General features: G+C 33.5%; 1 protein-coding gene across 1 annotated transcript in view; it reads left to right on the forward strand.

The window, feature by feature from the left end:
• Positions 1 to 18,289, forward strand: part of LOC105317076 (DNA-dependent protein kinase catalytic subunit) — a 60,093-nt gene that overhangs the window by 433 nt on the left and 41,371 nt on the right. Inside the window, exons 2-25 of the mRNA XM_066067456.1 lie at positions 1,627 to 1,703; positions 1,827 to 1,919; positions 2,036 to 2,110; positions 2,480 to 2,591; positions 2,772 to 2,884; positions 9,196 to 9,289; positions 10,045 to 10,196; positions 10,298 to 10,390; positions 10,500 to 10,559; positions 10,657 to 10,752; positions 10,860 to 10,942; positions 11,245 to 11,332; positions 11,451 to 11,619; positions 11,917 to 12,071; positions 12,371 to 12,517; positions 12,615 to 12,727; positions 15,319 to 15,402; positions 15,501 to 15,576; positions 15,848 to 15,967; positions 16,216 to 16,335; positions 16,470 to 16,626; positions 17,057 to 17,169; positions 17,368 to 17,554; positions 17,833 to 18,038. Coding sequence (XP_065923528.1) covers positions 1,627 to 1,703; positions 1,827 to 1,919; positions 2,036 to 2,110; positions 2,480 to 2,591; positions 2,772 to 2,884; positions 9,196 to 9,289; positions 10,045 to 10,196; positions 10,298 to 10,390; positions 10,500 to 10,559; positions 10,657 to 10,752; positions 10,860 to 10,942; positions 11,245 to 11,332; positions 11,451 to 11,619; positions 11,917 to 12,071; positions 12,371 to 12,517; positions 12,615 to 12,727; positions 15,319 to 15,402; positions 15,501 to 15,576; positions 15,848 to 15,967; positions 16,216 to 16,335; positions 16,470 to 16,626; positions 17,057 to 17,169; positions 17,368 to 17,554; positions 17,833 to 18,038 — 2,783 coding nt within the window. The remainder of the gene's footprint in view (positions 1 to 1,626; positions 1,704 to 1,826; positions 1,920 to 2,035; positions 2,111 to 2,479; positions 2,592 to 2,771; positions 2,885 to 9,195; positions 9,290 to 10,044; positions 10,197 to 10,297; positions 10,391 to 10,499; positions 10,560 to 10,656; positions 10,753 to 10,859; positions 10,943 to 11,244; positions 11,333 to 11,450; positions 11,620 to 11,916; positions 12,072 to 12,370; positions 12,518 to 12,614; positions 12,728 to 15,318; positions 15,403 to 15,500; positions 15,577 to 15,847; positions 15,968 to 16,215; positions 16,336 to 16,469; positions 16,627 to 17,056; positions 17,170 to 17,367; positions 17,555 to 17,832; positions 18,039 to 18,289) is intronic.

The raw sequence follows: 18,289 nt of genomic DNA on the forward strand, positions 1-18,289 counted from the left end.
TATGGACTTTCTCCTATTTACACCAGCAGAATCTGTCTCCTTTCAAAGTTAGAAATATTCAAAGTAAATAAAAATAATTTCTCTTTGGGCAAACGAAAAAACAAACCAAAATGCATCACGGGAATGTTTAGAAAAGGAAACCGCTTGGTTTCGTCCCTCGAATGATTGGGGTTATTCAACCCGCATGCTATGCATCGATTGTAAAGAAAGCAGACTTTGGAAATATTAGCGAACAAAACGTACACATGTTTATTTGTAATTTGTCTGATCATTTCGACCTTTATTAAAAGCGATGTCAATGTCGTAATACAACATTACCCGTCTCGTCGTCAGGGGTGAAATTCAACATGAGGCGAAATAACGCGGTACCTTTTAATGTCGTTTGTTTTGTTAGCAAATTTTGTACGTATTTTTCTTCATTGAAATTTGGCATAATTGACGGGTAAAACTACTGCAATGTCTATTATTATACATATACTAAGCATTGCCATCGTTTAAAAGCGTGCATAAAATTTGATATAAAATCGGACCAAGCAGCTTTAACTGCAGTTTTATTTATTTTATTTGTACTCACAGGGGATTGGTTGTTTGATAGTCATTAGTGGAATTCTTTATTATTTGTTAATTAAAATTAGTAATCGTATGTGTATTTCTGTGTATAGCAATAAAAACATTCACTGAAAACCCCTGTTTCGATCATGTTAAAAAAGTGTATTCAATGTACACTAATAAAAAGGAAAGGGACAACACTCGCCATCTTAGATTAAAGTGGGCCCTCGGTTCACACTATGTTTTAAACAAGTTCTCCAATTTTTCCAAAGATTTCTGATGAGATCTAGGTTGGAAAATGATCAAATTACTTATCCCAATTGTTTGACTACATTTGTGTGCAGCATAATAAACGAATCGTGTTGGAATGTACTTATATACTCACTAAACTTATCAGAAATTGTAATAGGAAATGATTACAGCTTTTTTCCTTTTGGAAGTACTCCAGACACCTAGCACAAATTTTTAATGGTGTCATCAGGGGTACTTTCATGTCATTTGCAATGTAAAATCCCCATAGATTTTTTATTTTTAGCTGTGCTGACAAGCTAGATCAGAAGTTACATATAAATCTTGGGTTTTATCTTAGTATTGAATATAAAACATAATATGAACCCTAAGGTATTTATGAATATTGAATAATTTAAGGAAATATGCTGTATAAATATATCTTGGAACAGAGTATATTTTATCATGGGAAGATCTCATAATCTCAAAATAAGTAATCATGAATGTTGGTTACATACACATTGTGGTTATTCCATTTAAAACCAAAACTGCTATCAAGTCTGAAGCTGTTACTCACAGTAAACGTCATTTGATTGCCCACAACTACCGGTATAAATGTTGTGCCCATTCTGTTGGGCTATTGCAGAATATAAAAAGGCGAGCTTGTCTACTTTTATAGATTGAATTTGTGTTAAAATTTCAACCAAGATGGTCCATGTTGAATTAAGGTATCCGTTGTATATTTATAGTGTATCCAAGTTATTTTTTTTTATTAATTTGAGTGCATATATATTAACTGTTCAATATGTATGATAACAGTATGTCAATTCGAAAGAATTTTATTTTCAGATTTATGTTGTTCTGTTTTGTTCGACAAAAGAAAAGGGTTGGTTTCATTTCTATCTGAGACAGTTACAAAGGAAGAGGTAAAAAAAAAATAAGATTTTTTTTCTTGTCAATGATTGGTTGGTTTTGTATTGGAATAGTAGATTTAGATTAAAGTTTGTTGCATATCAGATTTTAATGTCTATAGATATCACCTTTTACAGTTTCAGACATGCAAGCAGAAAATTCTAGAATTTTTATCAGAATTTGTCCAAAGGATTGGGAAAAAAATTATTCCATATGTTTTTGACATAAAGGTCTGTGGCTATACTGTGTGTAATTATTTTAGATTTGAAAAATATGAAGAGTTGTCTACTGTTGAATTGTTTCAATTCAAAGTCATTATTTTGCATTTTATGTTTCTTAATTTTAGGATGTGTGTGTGTCTTTATTTTTTCGAGAGAGGCTGGCCAAAATAAAGAATTTATCCATTCCAGTATTGGCAAAAGTAAGTTCAGGAATTTTTATCATGCAAGCTAAAATTGAATATTTTTAGAACTTGTTGATTTGAATTCATTCAAAAGCCTATATTTAGCCACTTTGTTAAAAATACTGTCATTTAAGTTCGAAATTCCAAGATACAAATTAGAATTTCCAACTTAAAAATTGGAGTTTTTCAAGCTTTAATTATGTTAAAAATTCTATCTTTAATGTTGGCATTTTAAAAGTTTGTTTCAATTTTAGTTCTGATGAATCACCTACTCAGAACTACATTACATTACCTAAGTTACATAGGCTTAAGTCCATAAATGAGCTGTGTTAGATTATGTATTCAACCGTAAAAACATGTTTTCATTTTATATGACATTGTATTCAGGTCTTAGAGTTGTCGGTTGGATCTGTGAATGTCCAGGACCTGGGAATTGATAAGATGATCAACAAGTTCTTCATGGAGCTCACAAAGAGTGTGTCCAAACTCCCAGCATCAGGTATCTACAGCTTAAGGCTAATCAAAGAAGATAAAGATGTAGTTTACCCTGACAATGTTTTCATTTCCTAGATACTATTCATTTTACTTTTAAAAGAACTGACAATTTTATTTATCAGACTTAAAAGTTTAAAACCAATAATCTGATGAATTTGTTTTATATGTTTTTTAAATTGAACAGTAAAGGAAAGCATATATGTGATTTTGGGACTTCTCGCTGAAATCTACCCTGAACACATGACTCAGTATGCAGGCAAATTGGTGGACATTTATCTACGAGCTCTTAAAGCAGAGGTAAATTAAAACGGTTGTATTCATGGCACTAAATTAAGTTCAAGTACTTCCATATAATGTTTAATATAATCATTAATGTAGTTTGGAAGTGAATTTTTAAACAGTGGTTTTATGAATAAACATGCCCAATCAGCAATAATATCAAAGGTACAGTACAGCTCACGAGTATCCCGACACCCACCGTGTAAAAAACACGGTGGAAAACGGTCTGTGTCGCACCGTGCACACGGTGTGACCCCGTGTATGTGTATTGGAAAATTCAAGAAAAAGCACCGTGTCGCACCGTGGCCGCCCGTGTAACTCCGTGGCCACTGTGTTACTCCGTGGATATTGTTACCTGAGACGTTGATAGAAATAGCGTATGTTTAGAAATAAAGAAATTATGGCTAAACAAGGGTTGAAACATATATATCCTTTTCACATTTAAAAAAAAAAAGAATGTCGACTTAAGTTGCACGGACCCAGAAAATTGTCGAGGCTGTCAACGTGAAGTTAATTTTTTGTGATCTGAAAACTCGACGTGACTGGGTACCTTTTAATTCATTTGTACTTAAATAAATTGAAATAAATTCACCAAAAATATTTACTAATTAATTTATTTTATAATCAAAATTCAAAACAGTTTAATTCATCTTGGTTTTTTTTTTCTAAACACACGTGATGTTGTAACTGACGATCCTATTAAAATGTCGGGAGCTTAAACGTCTTATTTCTGTTATCTGTAAACACTTTCTGATTTATCAACTAATTTACAGCCTTACATTAAACCAATTAAAAATGAGAAATGAAAACATTTCAGATCATATTTTTCTAAAAACATGTGCTGTTGATGTACTGTGGTAAAAAAACAACCCCATATTACCGGTGACTCGAATAATTTGGACTTCAGATATTTATGTAGCAATAAATAAACAAAAAATCACTTTTATATTATAGATTATAGATAAATACATGAACAAACTCTTGTTAAATTATATTCAAGCATTGTACATGTATTAAAAATATACCCGCATTTCATAAAATAATTTTCAACTTTATTTCTGTATAGCTGGTAATGGCCTCGTGATTTCACATGAAAAAAATCACTCGTGCGATGTACGGAAGCTGATCAGATACACAACATTGTCTTTCATCTTGGGTTCTATACACAACAGGTGTTATTGTCTGTCTTGTTAGGTGTCATTGGAATTTACAACTAACTTTGTGCATATTTGGACATCTGAACAGGTGTACTCGAGATGCCGTTATTCACACCTTCCGCGAACACCTGTTAGGTAACTCATCACAACCCGTCGTGTGTATAGTCTGAATATATCTTACTTCTACTTTGTTAGTTCAATGATTTTTCCTAATCTCTAACAAAAAAAAAATCTGTAGATATGTACACAAACAACTACACGTAAGACTATCGGCGCGTGGATCCGGGGAACAATTCAGCAACTCTATAAATGCGGGAATTTCAAAGTATTAACTTGCGATAAGAAATTATTTACTGGGTACACATACATGTATGTACAAAAAAACCTTATTGATTAAAAAGATGAATGAGATAATACCGGTCACATTTTGCCAGCATTTAGAACACACAACTTTATTGATGTGAAATAGCGTCGAAATTTTAACGAAAAATCTTATTACATCGTGAACTTTACAAACTTTTAGTCATTGTGTTGAAATCGTTATTAAAACCATGGATCTAAAATGAATGAATTAAATTCATACAAATAGAACTCTGGTAATTCTAAAATGATTGCACAAAAGTACAGAGAGAGAGAGAGAGAGAGAGAGAGAGAGAGAGAGAGAGAGAGAGATTTTACAACGTAATATTCCAACCCTCATACATGCAGTATAAAAATAAAGAAACTAAACTTTTCAAACTCTGAATACTTCATTGTTTAACATTTTTCTATTTTGCGGACTTAAAAAACCAATAGAACGGCATTTTTCCATATCATGGAAGGAGCACGTGGTCTGTCTCGCGGGCTGATTTGATTGACAGGGATAGCACGTGGACCCTGACTGCATATATTCTATCGCAATTTTAGGGAAAAGGGTTCAATATAATGGAAACTATAAATCTAACTTATAACACTGAATTACAAGTAAAATGTACTTAAATCAAACTCATACTGGTATTCTCTCTCTCTCTCTCTCTCTCTCTCTCTCTCTCTCTCTCTCTCTCTCTCTCTCTCTCTCTCTCTTATATGACGATCATTAAACAATCAAACAGTAATTATTGCAATACTGAGTAAACTGCAGTTTCTTGGAACACAAATAATTTCTAAACTCAAGTTGCTATAAAGATGAAATAAAAAAATATCAAGTACCGGTGTTGTATAGCAGTTTTTCCCCCATAGTAGCTTCTCCCCCCGGAAGACCTACTATATAGTAGCCTTTCCCCCTGGGGGGAAAAGCTACTATATAGTAGCTTTTCCCCCATAGTAGGGTTTCTCCCTCACGTTTTTGGTTCAGATTTTATAAAAAATATTGATGGAAATCCAGTAAGGATTAAAATTAATGTTTCTACACTCCCAGGTTGCATACATGTACAACTGCATTCATCTATAAGGGCTAAGTTTCGTTTTGTAAATTTATTATTTTTATAGACTATGCTGAAAATTGAACATGTGTGTAATGGAATTACACATAAAACTTAATTTAGGTAATTAATTGAAAAAAAATACTTGGTTTTACAAGTTATACACTTATATGCAGAATTCTGTGTTCTGAAATTGTACTAAGCGAGAATGTTTTAAGAATTTTTTGATAAATCTATCAGACTGTCTGTCTGTTTTTGAAAATTTCATCCAGGCTAAACCTCTGTTTTAAAGAGATTTTGTTTCCAATGTTTCAGAGCCCGATTTTTAAAATCCTATTATAATGATTATAGTGCATATTCTTAAGGGTCCAATGTCTCATAAACTAGAGATGACCATATCACCATATTTTCATAGTGGCAGTGGTTTACCACTTGTAGATGACTCTGAAAATTTCAGCCCTCAGGGTAGGGGCCATTGATGTTTCAGGGCTCGATGTTTAAAACCCCATTATAATGATTGAATAGTGTTCTATAAGTAGGGATCCGAATCTCATATTCTTGAGATGACCACTTAACCATATTTTCACAGTGATAGTGTTATACCACTATTAGATGACACTGAAAATTTTAGCCCCCATGCAGGGTAGGGGCCTTTGTTGTTTTCGAGCCCGATGTTTGAAATCCAATTATAAAGAAAATGTATTTTTTAAGGGCCCCATATCTCAAAAACTAAAGATGGCCACATGAACATATTTATACGGTCATTTAAAAGTAAAAACATCATTTAAAAGTAAAAACATCATTTAAAAATACACAATCGCTCATATATTTCCTTATCAAAATGATTGAAAATAACGATTCTGCTTTTCTTTTTTAAGAACTATTAATATATAATATGATTTAATTTGGCCCCCATAATTCGCAATTTTTTAAAGTGTTTCGGGTACAGTAAAATGTTATATTATTTTTTAGAAGAGTTGATTTAAAATATATTTTTTACCTATTCATTTGGTTTATTTGCACTCACTTGCAGTATTTGACGTCAGAAGTAACGCTATTACTACAATTCAATCAAAATCGGTCAAAAATTGACATTTTTCTTATCCGTTTACGAATGGGGAATATAGAGCGCATGCTTGAACAAAGATATTTTTTTGTTACTTATTAGTCTTGGCTATATATATCTCTGATTAAAATATTTTGTTTGTTCAAGCACGCGCTCTATGTTTTCTGAAAGAAAAACTGCTTGAAAACAAGCTGTTTATGCTAAAATTGCAAAAATGGCGGGAAAAGGTTGTCTTTACGATGTCATATTTCTTAAATGTGAGCACTAGAATCAAAATGAACATAATGTATAAACATTACATATATATCTGTACAAAGAAAAAAAGAATTGAAGTAAAACGATGATGTTCATTTTAGGGGGCCATCTAAGGCGCCCATATCATATATAGTCCAAAGTTTACGAACAAATTATGTTAAAATGGTACGCAGGTAAATTCATTATTCTTCAAAACATTTAATCAATTCATAAGATGACTAATGATATAATAAAAAACTAGATAAATAAATCAATAAACTTTTATTCATAAAAGGAGCAACCGAAAATAAAAAATAAATAACCAACCTAAGCGCATACATGTATACGACTTTTTTAACTTGTTAGTTGATAAGTCAGCTCATCACCTCATCACAATAGATGTTATGGGGGGGTTTTTTTTTGGGGGGGGGGTCGTTTTTTTTTTTAATTACCCTTGTTTCATTGTTCGAAGAAATAATATGGTACACAATTAAATCTTTATTGCAAAAATATGAAACAAATAGTAATATACGATTTTTAGGTAAGTGAATCGTATATCTTGATTTATATGGCATCGTTTTCAAAATTGTATATTTATAAATCACGTTGCAAACTTAAAAGTGGAAAATTAGCAAATACTGAGTGTAAATATATACATAAGGTTAGTTCAGGCTCCATTTCACATTTTCCAAAGTAACCAGCAAAGGTACCGACATTGTTCTGGTTGTGAAGACATTTCTTTTTTTGAAACAAAATGTTTACATCATAGAATCTCGCGTTTCGTAAAAAATGTGCTAAAAATATGAATATGCGTAACTTGAAAACAAAATTGAAAACACTAACTTTTCACATGCTTTTAATATATAATCAATTAAAATACCCCTTACCCATGATTTAGAACACCATCAATCAAAATAAAACTAAAACATTTCAGTTCTCATCATTTCATTGCACCCTGTTTGATATTTAGAAGAAGAAATATATAATTGTTTTTAATTCGAGCGGTATTAATTTAAAATTGATAGCCTTTTGGACGAAGGGAGTAATACATTTTCACTTTTTATTCCCTTCCTCTACAAAATAAAGTTAAGATTGTACAGTTAGTTCCCTCGGAGAAGCTTATACTGAGATGGTAATACATTGGAAAATTAAAGTTCTAAACCAGCGTATTTTTACTCAAATGTGTTCTCACGTGTTCTTAACGTCGAAGTCGAAACTGTAGATAAGCATCGATTAGATGAAAAAGAGTCGAGGTATTCCGAAATCCGTGTAAAAGGTGTTCCAAAAAGGTGTAAAAACAGGTGAAATAAACGATGATGACACATGAATGTTATGGAGGCGCGTGCCTTAGTTCATATTTTGGGTTAAAACACCATGAAATACTATTTTATTCTATGTATTAATAAATGCCATAATTATCCTTTTCTATGAAAAATTAATATCATATCAATTATTGCAAATTATTACCACGAATGGTCCACCATATAAATGGCCGGAATGTAAAAAAAGGGGGAAAATCCACTATATAGTAGGTTTTCCGTGGGGGTAATCTGGCTATAAAAAGGGGGAAAGCCCACTATATAGTCAGCTTTCCCTGGGGGTAAAACTGCTATATAGCCATTTTTCCGGGGGGAAGAACTGCTATATAGCCATTTTTCCGGGGGGAAAGATGGCTAGGGGGAAAATGCACTATATAACACCGGTCCACGGATTCTTAGCGCTATGAATATGTACTGTGCGGTACTACATGGACAGTCAAGTACATCACACATATGTATAAAAGAAAGAAAATTTGAAAATATATTAGATATAAAGCTGTATAATTATATTACTTAGAGAAAGTACATTTGTTTTCGACAACCCGTTAGATTTGTTATCGTTGAATAGAGTATAAGTGAGAAAAGGTCACAGTTATGGTTCTATGCACTATTGACACTGCCAAACTACGGTAACCACGATTACTTCTACGTTTAAAAACGGACTGAAACAAAAACTTAGGAACCGTTTATTTGAATGTTAAAAAGGAAAAGAAAGTGTTAGTGTTTTAATTGATCAAACATTTATGTGGGCGATATCGATTTTTAATATCAACAAAAATCAACTGTAACAATCACATACGTCTGAAAATTGCGTGCCTAAAAATTTTATTTATTTCTATTTCCTTGTCTTTTTCTTTAATTCTCTTACGTACATCAATAAATATTTTATTCTTTATAAGTTTTATTCCTAAATTCACCTTTGTTCACAGGTAAATACCGCATGTTACACCGTGTTACTGTCCGTGTTGCATCGCGTTGCACCGTGTCGCACCGTGTTTTTTCTCGTTCTGTGGCCGTAACAGAGAACAATAGATCAAAGGTACCGACACGTCCACGCTCAGCGTGGACTTTCAAACACGGTGGTCGGTGTTTTTGTCGGGATACTCGTGAGCTGTACTGTAATGATGATTTACTATGGTCTTCTGTTATACAGATGACCAGTAAAACCAAGAAACCAGAGCTGTCGGTGATAAGTGGGTGTCTGGAAGGACTGGCCAGCTGTCTCGTCAATTTCACAGAGGATGAGGGTCAGTGGCTGAATTTTTGACATTGTGTGATAATCTTTATTGTACTAGAATGTAAGGTTTTTTTAACTGAAAGAGTTCAACAAAGACAAAATGTATTAAAGAATATAATTCTAAGGTATTCATGATGCAGCTAGTTTGCAATGGAAGTTACAAAATTGTTGTTGAAATATCTTTAATGCAAGTATTTAAAGTATTAAAAGTGAGTTGTAGATATTGATGGTGATCTTGCACTTAAGCTTTTTTTCCTTTTTATATGAGACCTGGGTTTAGTACGTGTTTATATACTAGCTGGTGAAATGTTATGTGTGTTAAAAAAGTTTAACCCTTCTCGGAGCCATGAAGGCGCATAGTGCTGATGCTTAAAATGTATTGGCGGTTTCCATGGTGCTAAGTAAGCGGATGAGAGTCGTTGACTCCCCCTTCATGGGACACCAGTCCATCTCTGGTTAACTCCCAGCATAAGCCGGTACCCAATTTCAGCGGGGTGAACTGAAACAATGTAGATTAAGTGCCTTGTCTAAGGGTACTACATCAAGTTACCACAGCTGGGCTTGAACAAGTGAACTTTGGGTTACTGGCCTAACACCTATGACCACTAAGCCATGCGTTCCACAAATGCACAGAGCTACTTGTGTCTAAAAATATTTTATTGTTGCCGTGTGATACTACCCATCATGATTTGACAATACATGTATTTAACTTTTTAATTGCTTGTGTATTGCACACAGTAATTAAAATCTTTTTGGTTCATTTAGACTCCCAAAACAGTTATGAGACTTTCAAGTTTGCTCGAATGGCCATTGATCCTGATATCAACTACACCCGCTATGATGTCCCCCGAGCAGGACTCAAGCTGTTCTCGAGACACTCTGCTCAGTTCAAATCCCAGCTAGCAGATGACTATCAGGTAAGAGAGCTGACTACTATTGACTACTGTATTACTTGGTTATTGAACATCTATCAATCTAGATTGAGGTGTAGCCTTCTCTTTTAATCATGTAATTTTAGGGCATGTATCAAAAGTTAAAAAGTTGGAGTAAGCATAACAACAGAGAATTGCTTCATCTGGGAACAGCGGCCATGGAGGCTTTTTTAACGCAGGTCAGAGTTGAGAATGATGAACCTGAAAACATAAAAATATTTTTAAATTGCAACTTTGATTTTCTCCCCATAGTCATTATATTCATGCTTATTGTGATCAAATTTTCAGATATCAGAAGTGCTGGTTACAAAAGCAAGAGAAGGGAAGAAGGAAGCAGCCATGTTCAAAGTTTGTGTGTTTCTTCATTCTCTAAACTTCTGTTTTGACCCACTAAAATTATTATGTTCTGTTTGTTATCAAATTTTGTTGTTCATTTCTTTTATAGTTTTTCGTCACAAGATTCAAAGAAATAATGGAGAACAGTTCAGCAAGTGCCAAAGAAATGTCACTAGCCATTAGAGGATATGGCTTGCTGGCAGCAGTAAGTTCTCATTGTGTTTGTAGCAAAATTTTACAGAAAGCAAATTTACTACACAACCTTGCACGTTATTCTATATATCTGTGATACCAGTAAACTCTTTTTGTTAGCCATGTAGGGAGTTTCTTCAGCAAAAAGATGTCCAGTTCATGTTCAGTGAGATGATCACCAAAAGTGAACAGCTGTATTTGAGGTAAAGATTAAAGGGATACCATTAATTCTTTTTAAGAAGGTGAGGGCTGGTGGCAGTGGTGGGGTACATGTATGTTTGTAAGCAATTTCTGCGATTAAAATACCCTCAAATGATTCATCCTTCTCCATGACTTGGATAACATTAATTAATGGGAGTCATGAGTCCCCACATGCATGTAAAATTGCACGTGGAATTGGAATTCAGAAGATGTTATGTGAAAGAATATCTCCCTAAAACTGTATTTACAATACATAGTTTGTACACTTTTACTATTAAAGATGAAATGATCTCTCATTTTGTAGCTCAGATAAAGAAGATATTGAGGACAAGTTGTACAGTCTACCAAGCTACCTTGAGGCATTGGGCAATATTATCAGGCAGTTAGACCATGTATGTTAAAATAATTATAAATCGTGTGCTTTATTTCACGCTTGTTTTTATTGAGATATGACACAGGAATAAAAAAATTTTATTTGATTACTGATATTTTATTTTTTTGTCTTTTAAGGTACCAGAAACATACGCAACTTCCATTGAACGTTTGATGATTATCTTGGCAGAAAACTTTCCGACAATTCACCAAAAGCAGCATTTCTTCTCCGTGAAGTCCCTCCTTTGGGTGTTGATAACACTTATGCCAAAAGGAGAAGTGTTCTCTCAAGTTCTGTCTGGCTTTGGTAAAAATAATGCACAAATCGAAAACAGAATATAAATGTACTTACTCTTGATATAAAGTGAAGATTGATTTTGATTGTACATGTACTGTAATCAGTTTTCAAAATAAGATTTGTTACTGTGTTTACATACAATTTTTCATGTGAATTATGTTTTTCATAAAGAAGAAATACATGTAATACTAAAAAAAATGCTATGACAAAATCTTTGACATTTTCTCATGTGATTGTATTTTTCATGTTTGAGGTTTAAAAAAATTGTTGCAAAAAAGTTTCTGTGACAAAATTGTCTCTTGTTAGTGTTCCAAATGCTGATTCGGACCTGCTCTCATCCTCCATTGATTGAGACGGAAGACATGACAGAGAGCAATCAGAGTGAGCAGACGGGCACCAAGGTCACCTTCAAGGATTTCATTGAATTGTGGGACACCCTCTTCAACAGTCCCAGGATCAAGGTCAGAGAACCAGTTTCATTGTTTATATATATATAGTCACTCTAGTGTAAAAAAAAAATCTTTTGCAACATATAATATATACATTTATGTACATACCAGCTTTTTTCCATTTTGAGTATATCAACTCACATTTTTTCGTTTTTGAGTATTTTAGATCAACAAATATATTCCAGATAATTTTCTTCTATTTTGAGGAATTTATTCACCAAATTGCACACATGTGTTATGCCCTTCTTACATTGATTATTTAAAATCTCCTGGGATGATCAAACTAATTATATCTGATATTTCTTATCTAGGAATTTAGCGTGGCTGACATCAGTGTAGAAGTAAGGCTTGCACTGACAGAGGCGGTGTACGATGAGCTTATCCACTCAGTGCTGAGAATGCTGGGTAAACTCGATCTGACGTCTCAAACCAGCACTGAAGTTGCACAGCAGCAAGAGGTACTTATAATGTTCATTACTTGAGTAAAGTCTCTGAAAAAAAAATGGAGTTCTTAGTAACCTTAAATTTATTTTTATGAACATTTACATTTGTTAGGGTCCAACAAGTTCTAGTGAGTCTGAAGATGTCTCCAGTGACCCTCTTCATGGCATGCAGCCTAACAAACCTAAAGACTTTCAGATCTTTATCAACCTTGTCGACTTTTGCAGGTACAGTATGTAATAAATTAATATCATGAGTCAAATAAACCAATAAAAGTACATGTACATATAATTATTAAAGTTTTAAATAAGTGCAAGAAACTTTTGTTTAATAATTTAGTCTTCAAACAAAATGCTGAGCAACAGAATTATTAATGGTACAGTAAAACTTGTTGAATCGGGATGTTGTGCATTCCGGAATGTTTTGCAATCTGGCGAAATTATTCAGTCTCTTGACATTTTCTTATTATTTTATTATGCCCCCCCTTCGAAGAATGGAGGGCATATTGCTTTGCTGCTGTCTGTCGGTTTGTCAGTCGGTTCTTCCACCAACAGTGTCCGTTCATTTTCTTTGCAGAGGATGAACATATTGAAATGAAATTAGGCATACAGGTTTATCATGATAATATCTAGGTCAAGTTTGATATAGGGTACGATCGAACAATTTTTGACAGAGTTATGCCCCTTGGACATAGAAATATTCCAATTATTTGCAGTTTCCATTTATTTTCTTCACAGGTTTCAAAAGGAGGGGGTCATAAGTGTATTACAAACATCTCTTGTGTTTAAAAAAATGTTGTGCAATCTGGATCTTGTCTATTCTGTAAACCGGCCACAATTAAAAGAATTAACTGCTTATAATTAGTGAGAGTTATCTCCTGTGATCCGGCCACTTATTGATTGGTCTTATGCGGGATAATTACTGCTCAATTATCGATAAGTTTACCTGTCTTTGCTTTTGATTTGAACAACTAGCTGTGAATAAAAATCCAAACTAGCAACTCATTTCAGTTTAAACCGTTAAGTCTTGTTATAAATAAATACCTGGTACACATTTTTTTCTGTCAAAATTAGATCAAAAGTGGGAGTTACTTATTCATCCCATTTTTTTCAGGCCAGGATTTTGGATTATTATGGGAGTAAGACTGCCGATATCGTTTGTAATGCGCATTGTATGGTTACACTTACAGAGTTACATTTTATTCTGTCAAAATTTGTACATGTATTGATATCAGTGTTATTGAATGTTTTATCAAGATCTTCATACTGTATACAGGGTTATTTTTGTCCCATGTTATTTTGCCCTTTTACTTTTGCAAACAACTTCACTTGGTCTTGTATTCGCCCAGATACAGTTGTATTAAAAGAGATTAATTTAAGACATTGGGATTTGCCCAGTCTTAAATTTGCCCTCAATGAGGGCAAAAGGGGCGAAAATAAAAACGGGGGCAAATATTTCAGAATCCCTGCATACAGTATATTTACATGAAGATGTATATGCATTTGTAGTTCAGTGGTGGGTCAAATATCTCTGATGGATTTTTACAGAGGTTTGATATTGACACAAGTATATAATATAAGTAATTTCCATGGCTTTTATATTCATTATGTCTCCCCTTTCAAAGGGGAGACATATTGTTTTTGTCGACTTTCTTATTCTTCTTCTTCTTATTCTTATTCTTCTTCATCCAAATTTGTCCAGGCCGTAACTTAAATACCCTTTGACATTTAGACTTCAAACTTTGAACATAGGTAGAAGGTATTGAGAAGGAGTGCACGCCACCAAACGTTTTGACCTTGACCTATTTAATTTTTCAAGGTCAAGCTTTTTATAAAACATATTGTCTGGACCATAACACAAGACTCCTTTAACATACAGACTTTTAACTTGTATCATGGATAGATGGTATATAACCTAGTTGAACATTACCAAAATTTTTGACCTTGACCTAGAATTATTATTTCAAGGTCATATTAGAAAAAACTTCATTGTTCAACTTCTGAATACACTTTGACAGAAGGCTTTTAAACTTTAAACAAAGAACAATAATAATACACTTAGGTGTACTATTGAATAATATTTGACCTTGACCTTGTTTTACTCAAGGTCAAATTAAGAAAAAAATAATAAGATTTTGTCTGGGTCATAACTATAATGTCCTTTGACATTTAGACTTCAAACTTGGAACAAAGGTAGATGGTAATGAGAAGGAGTGCACACCACCAACAGTTTTGACCTTGACTTATTTTGCTCTTCAAGGTCAAGCTTTTCATAAAAAATATTGTCCGGACTATAACACAAGACTCCTTTAACATACAGACTTTTAACTTGTATCATGGATAGATGGTATATAACCTAGTTGAACCTTACCAAAAATTTTGACCTTGACCAAAAAATTTTATTTCAAGGTCAAATAAGAAAAAACTTCATTGTTCAACACCTGAATATACTTTGACAGAAGGACTTCAAACTTTAAACAAAGAACAATAATAATACACTTAGGTGTACTATTGATTTATATATGACCTTGACCATGTTTTACTCAAGGTCAAATTAATTTTGTCTGGGTCTGGGTAACATATAGCTGACATCATTTTTTTTCAATTGTTAAATTTGCCCCATATAACAATCCTTGGGGAGAAGGGGAGACGTGTTTCTTTTTGTTAAAAAAAACAATACCCACTAGTTATTTTTGTTTTAATTTAAAAGTAATACCTGTATTCAGTTTCATTCATTTACTGGAATTTCAAGGGTTTATAGCATTTCTTGATTTACAGGTCGTTTGAGTATTTATTTTCTTTTTTCTTTTTTCAATTAGAGAGATGTTACCTGAGAAACACTACAAGATGTTTGGGAAATGGCTATTCCGGTTCTCCCACACCCTGATTCTGCAGTCAACAGAGTAGGAGCTTGTTTTTAAAATTGTTTATGAACTCGGTGTGTATTGGTCATACACTTGATGTTAAGTACATGCATTGAAATGGGAATTGTTTGTTATAGAAAGCCCTTGGTCAGTGGGTACTACAAGTTGCTGGCCGTCAGTATGAAGATTGCCAACAAACTGAACTATTTCCAGGTGAGAATAAAAAATTGCACTAGTATTGGCGTTATGATGTTTGAAGTTGTTAGATTTTGTATAAGAATTTTCCTTACATATTCTGTATTTGATTTTTGTAGAAAGGCTACTATTAGACTTAAAATTGAATCCTAGTTATGCAGGATGCCTTTTCTCATTGATTCAGAAATTTTCGTAAATGAATTTTTTTCTCCCAAGATTATACTGTAAGTTGTTGTGATATCTGCATGTACTGTGTTATTTTTCTTACATGTATTTGTTGTTCCATCAGGGAATGGTCAGTCTTTCCCCGGTGAAGAAAGAAGTGAAAATGGAGGTTGATTCAGATCAGAAAGCAGACATCCATCAGAGAGCTACCTGCTTCCAGCTGATCCAAAAATTCACTAAAGAGGTACACAGAGATGCTTTAGAATATACAGTAAAAGATCTAGATATTTGCATATCAAAATATTTTCTGATTGCCAATATTTTTCTATACATATACATGAATGCATTCACATATGGTTTTGGGGAAAAGAAATTATAACTTCATATTCTTTTAAACCTCTTGTGAAAATATTTTGATGTTTTAATGAATTTGTTGAAAGGTTTGATAAAATTACAAAAAAAGTTCCTAAATGATATTGTTAAACTGCCTAGGTCCTTGTAAGAATGAAACAATACAAAGATGACCTTTTGGCAGCATGCCTGACTTTCATCTTGACACTTCCTAAAGAAATCGTCTCGGAGCAGATGTCCAGTGTGGTGCCAGCAATACAGGTCAATCTCTAATTTAAAAATATATAGAACTACCGGTAGTTAATTTGAAACTATGTGAAACTAGTTAATTTGCTTGCAGATGACATAATATATAATAATAATATTATATATCTTGTTTTGTTGTGTTGTTTTAGCTGACTTTATCCATTGGTTTGGGTTACCTCCCTTTAGCTATGATTGCCTTGGACGCCTTGGATTATTGGTCGGATACACTGCCCGCCTCAGTCATCCGTCCTTTCTATCCACAGATACTACCCTGTCTGGACAGCTACCTCAAAACTATGGACCAGGGTAAGAAACTGATTTGTATTTAGTTATTGAATGTTTATATCTTTTTTAATTTTAGTAATTTTTTCACCGACATGCCTGGGTAAATCTTTTATTGGATAAAAAAATTGACTTTGTTTTCCACTAATTTCCCTCTTGTCATTTTAATGCAAACACTTTGCACATATAAAGGTAATGCAAACATGCTTTTTTATCAAATTGTTTACATGTCTTTGTTGCATGAAGATAAAACATTGCTTCAACAAACTGTTTATTTCTGCATTACAAAGATTTTAATATGAAATACACAAGTACTTCTCAACCACAAATACATGTAGGTTTAAGAATGTAATATTTGCAAATGGTAATGAATCATAGCTATGGTCAAGAAAAATACTGCAAATGGAAGATAGTTTACAATACACTCCCATTTATGACATGGTATTGTTTACAGGAGCGGATGATGTTAGTGAAAACACCATGGAAATGAATAAGAGTAAGAGTGGGAAAGGAAGGAAAAAACTACCAGTTCGAATTCTCAAGGGCCCCAAGACAGATTCCAAACAGGTACTCTGTTCTATGTGTGTCGTATTTATATGCTGGTACTGTAGCAAGAGAGGACTAGGCTTTAGAACTTGTGTCCAATCCCTTTGACATGTATCAATAAAATATGTTCAATTCAAAAAGAGGAAATTTAATGTTGGGTTATGACATCTTCCATGGCATGCATGTTTTAACATTGACTTCCTTTATTTGATTTGACAGGTATTCGAGACACAGCTGGCAAAGGTAAAACAAAGGGTGATGACCTACTTAGGAAGACTTGGAGGAGAAGTGAACCACGCCCTACTGGCTGGAAGTGATGTCTGTGAAGAAGCCATCGCATGGGATGCTGAACAGCACCTCCGATTTGATGTGCCATTTATGGACATGAAGCCTCAGATATATTTTGGTGAGTACATTTGCTTGTATAGTCTGTGAGAAGTTTTATAAATGTTAAGGAATTATTAATGTAGAGGCATTCTATTGATTCAAGTTGACAGCATTTTGATTCAGAGGGGAAATGTATTGGTCATGTATTGGTCATGATCAGTGTAAAACTTTGATTGAATATCACAGAAACTTAAAATTTCTTGTTGCCTTGTTGATTAAGTTTATGCTTTCTTGTTAGTACCCATATTTCAACAGGAGACTTCTACATGTATATGTGTATTTTTTATTGGTTTTCAGACCCCTTTTTGCCTCGCATTGTGGAGCTAGCCACAAAATCTGGAGATAGGCAGACAAAGGTGGCGGCCTGTGAACTCCTTCACTCCCTCATTCTCCTCTGTGTGGGGCGAAGTGCCACCCAGCCTGGTAGAGAACGCTACTCAATGGCCCCGCTCTACAAGAAAATGTTTCCCAGCATTCTTCAACTGGCTTGTGATGTAGATTTGGTGGGTACTTGCATGTTCAGGTGAAAGTAGATGTGCATTTATTGCTCTTTAGTGATCCTCAATGATGAGTTAATAATGTTATGTTGTACATTTATAAAAATAAGACAAAATGGACTTTACAAGTTATTAAAAACCCTACAAACAAGTGAAATAATGTTATTCTCAGTACAAGCATAAATTTATCACGGTTTTAAACCTTTTTAACATTGAAAGAAACAATTGTGTGTGCCAGTGTTTTATAATCTAATCTA

The sequence above is a fragment of the Magallana gigas genome, chromosome 7 (genome assembly GCF_963853765.1).
Source record: "Magallana gigas chromosome 7, xbMagGiga1.1, whole genome shotgun sequence".
NCBI classification, from domain to species: Eukaryota; Metazoa; Mollusca; class Bivalvia; order Ostreida; family Ostreidae; genus Magallana; species Magallana gigas.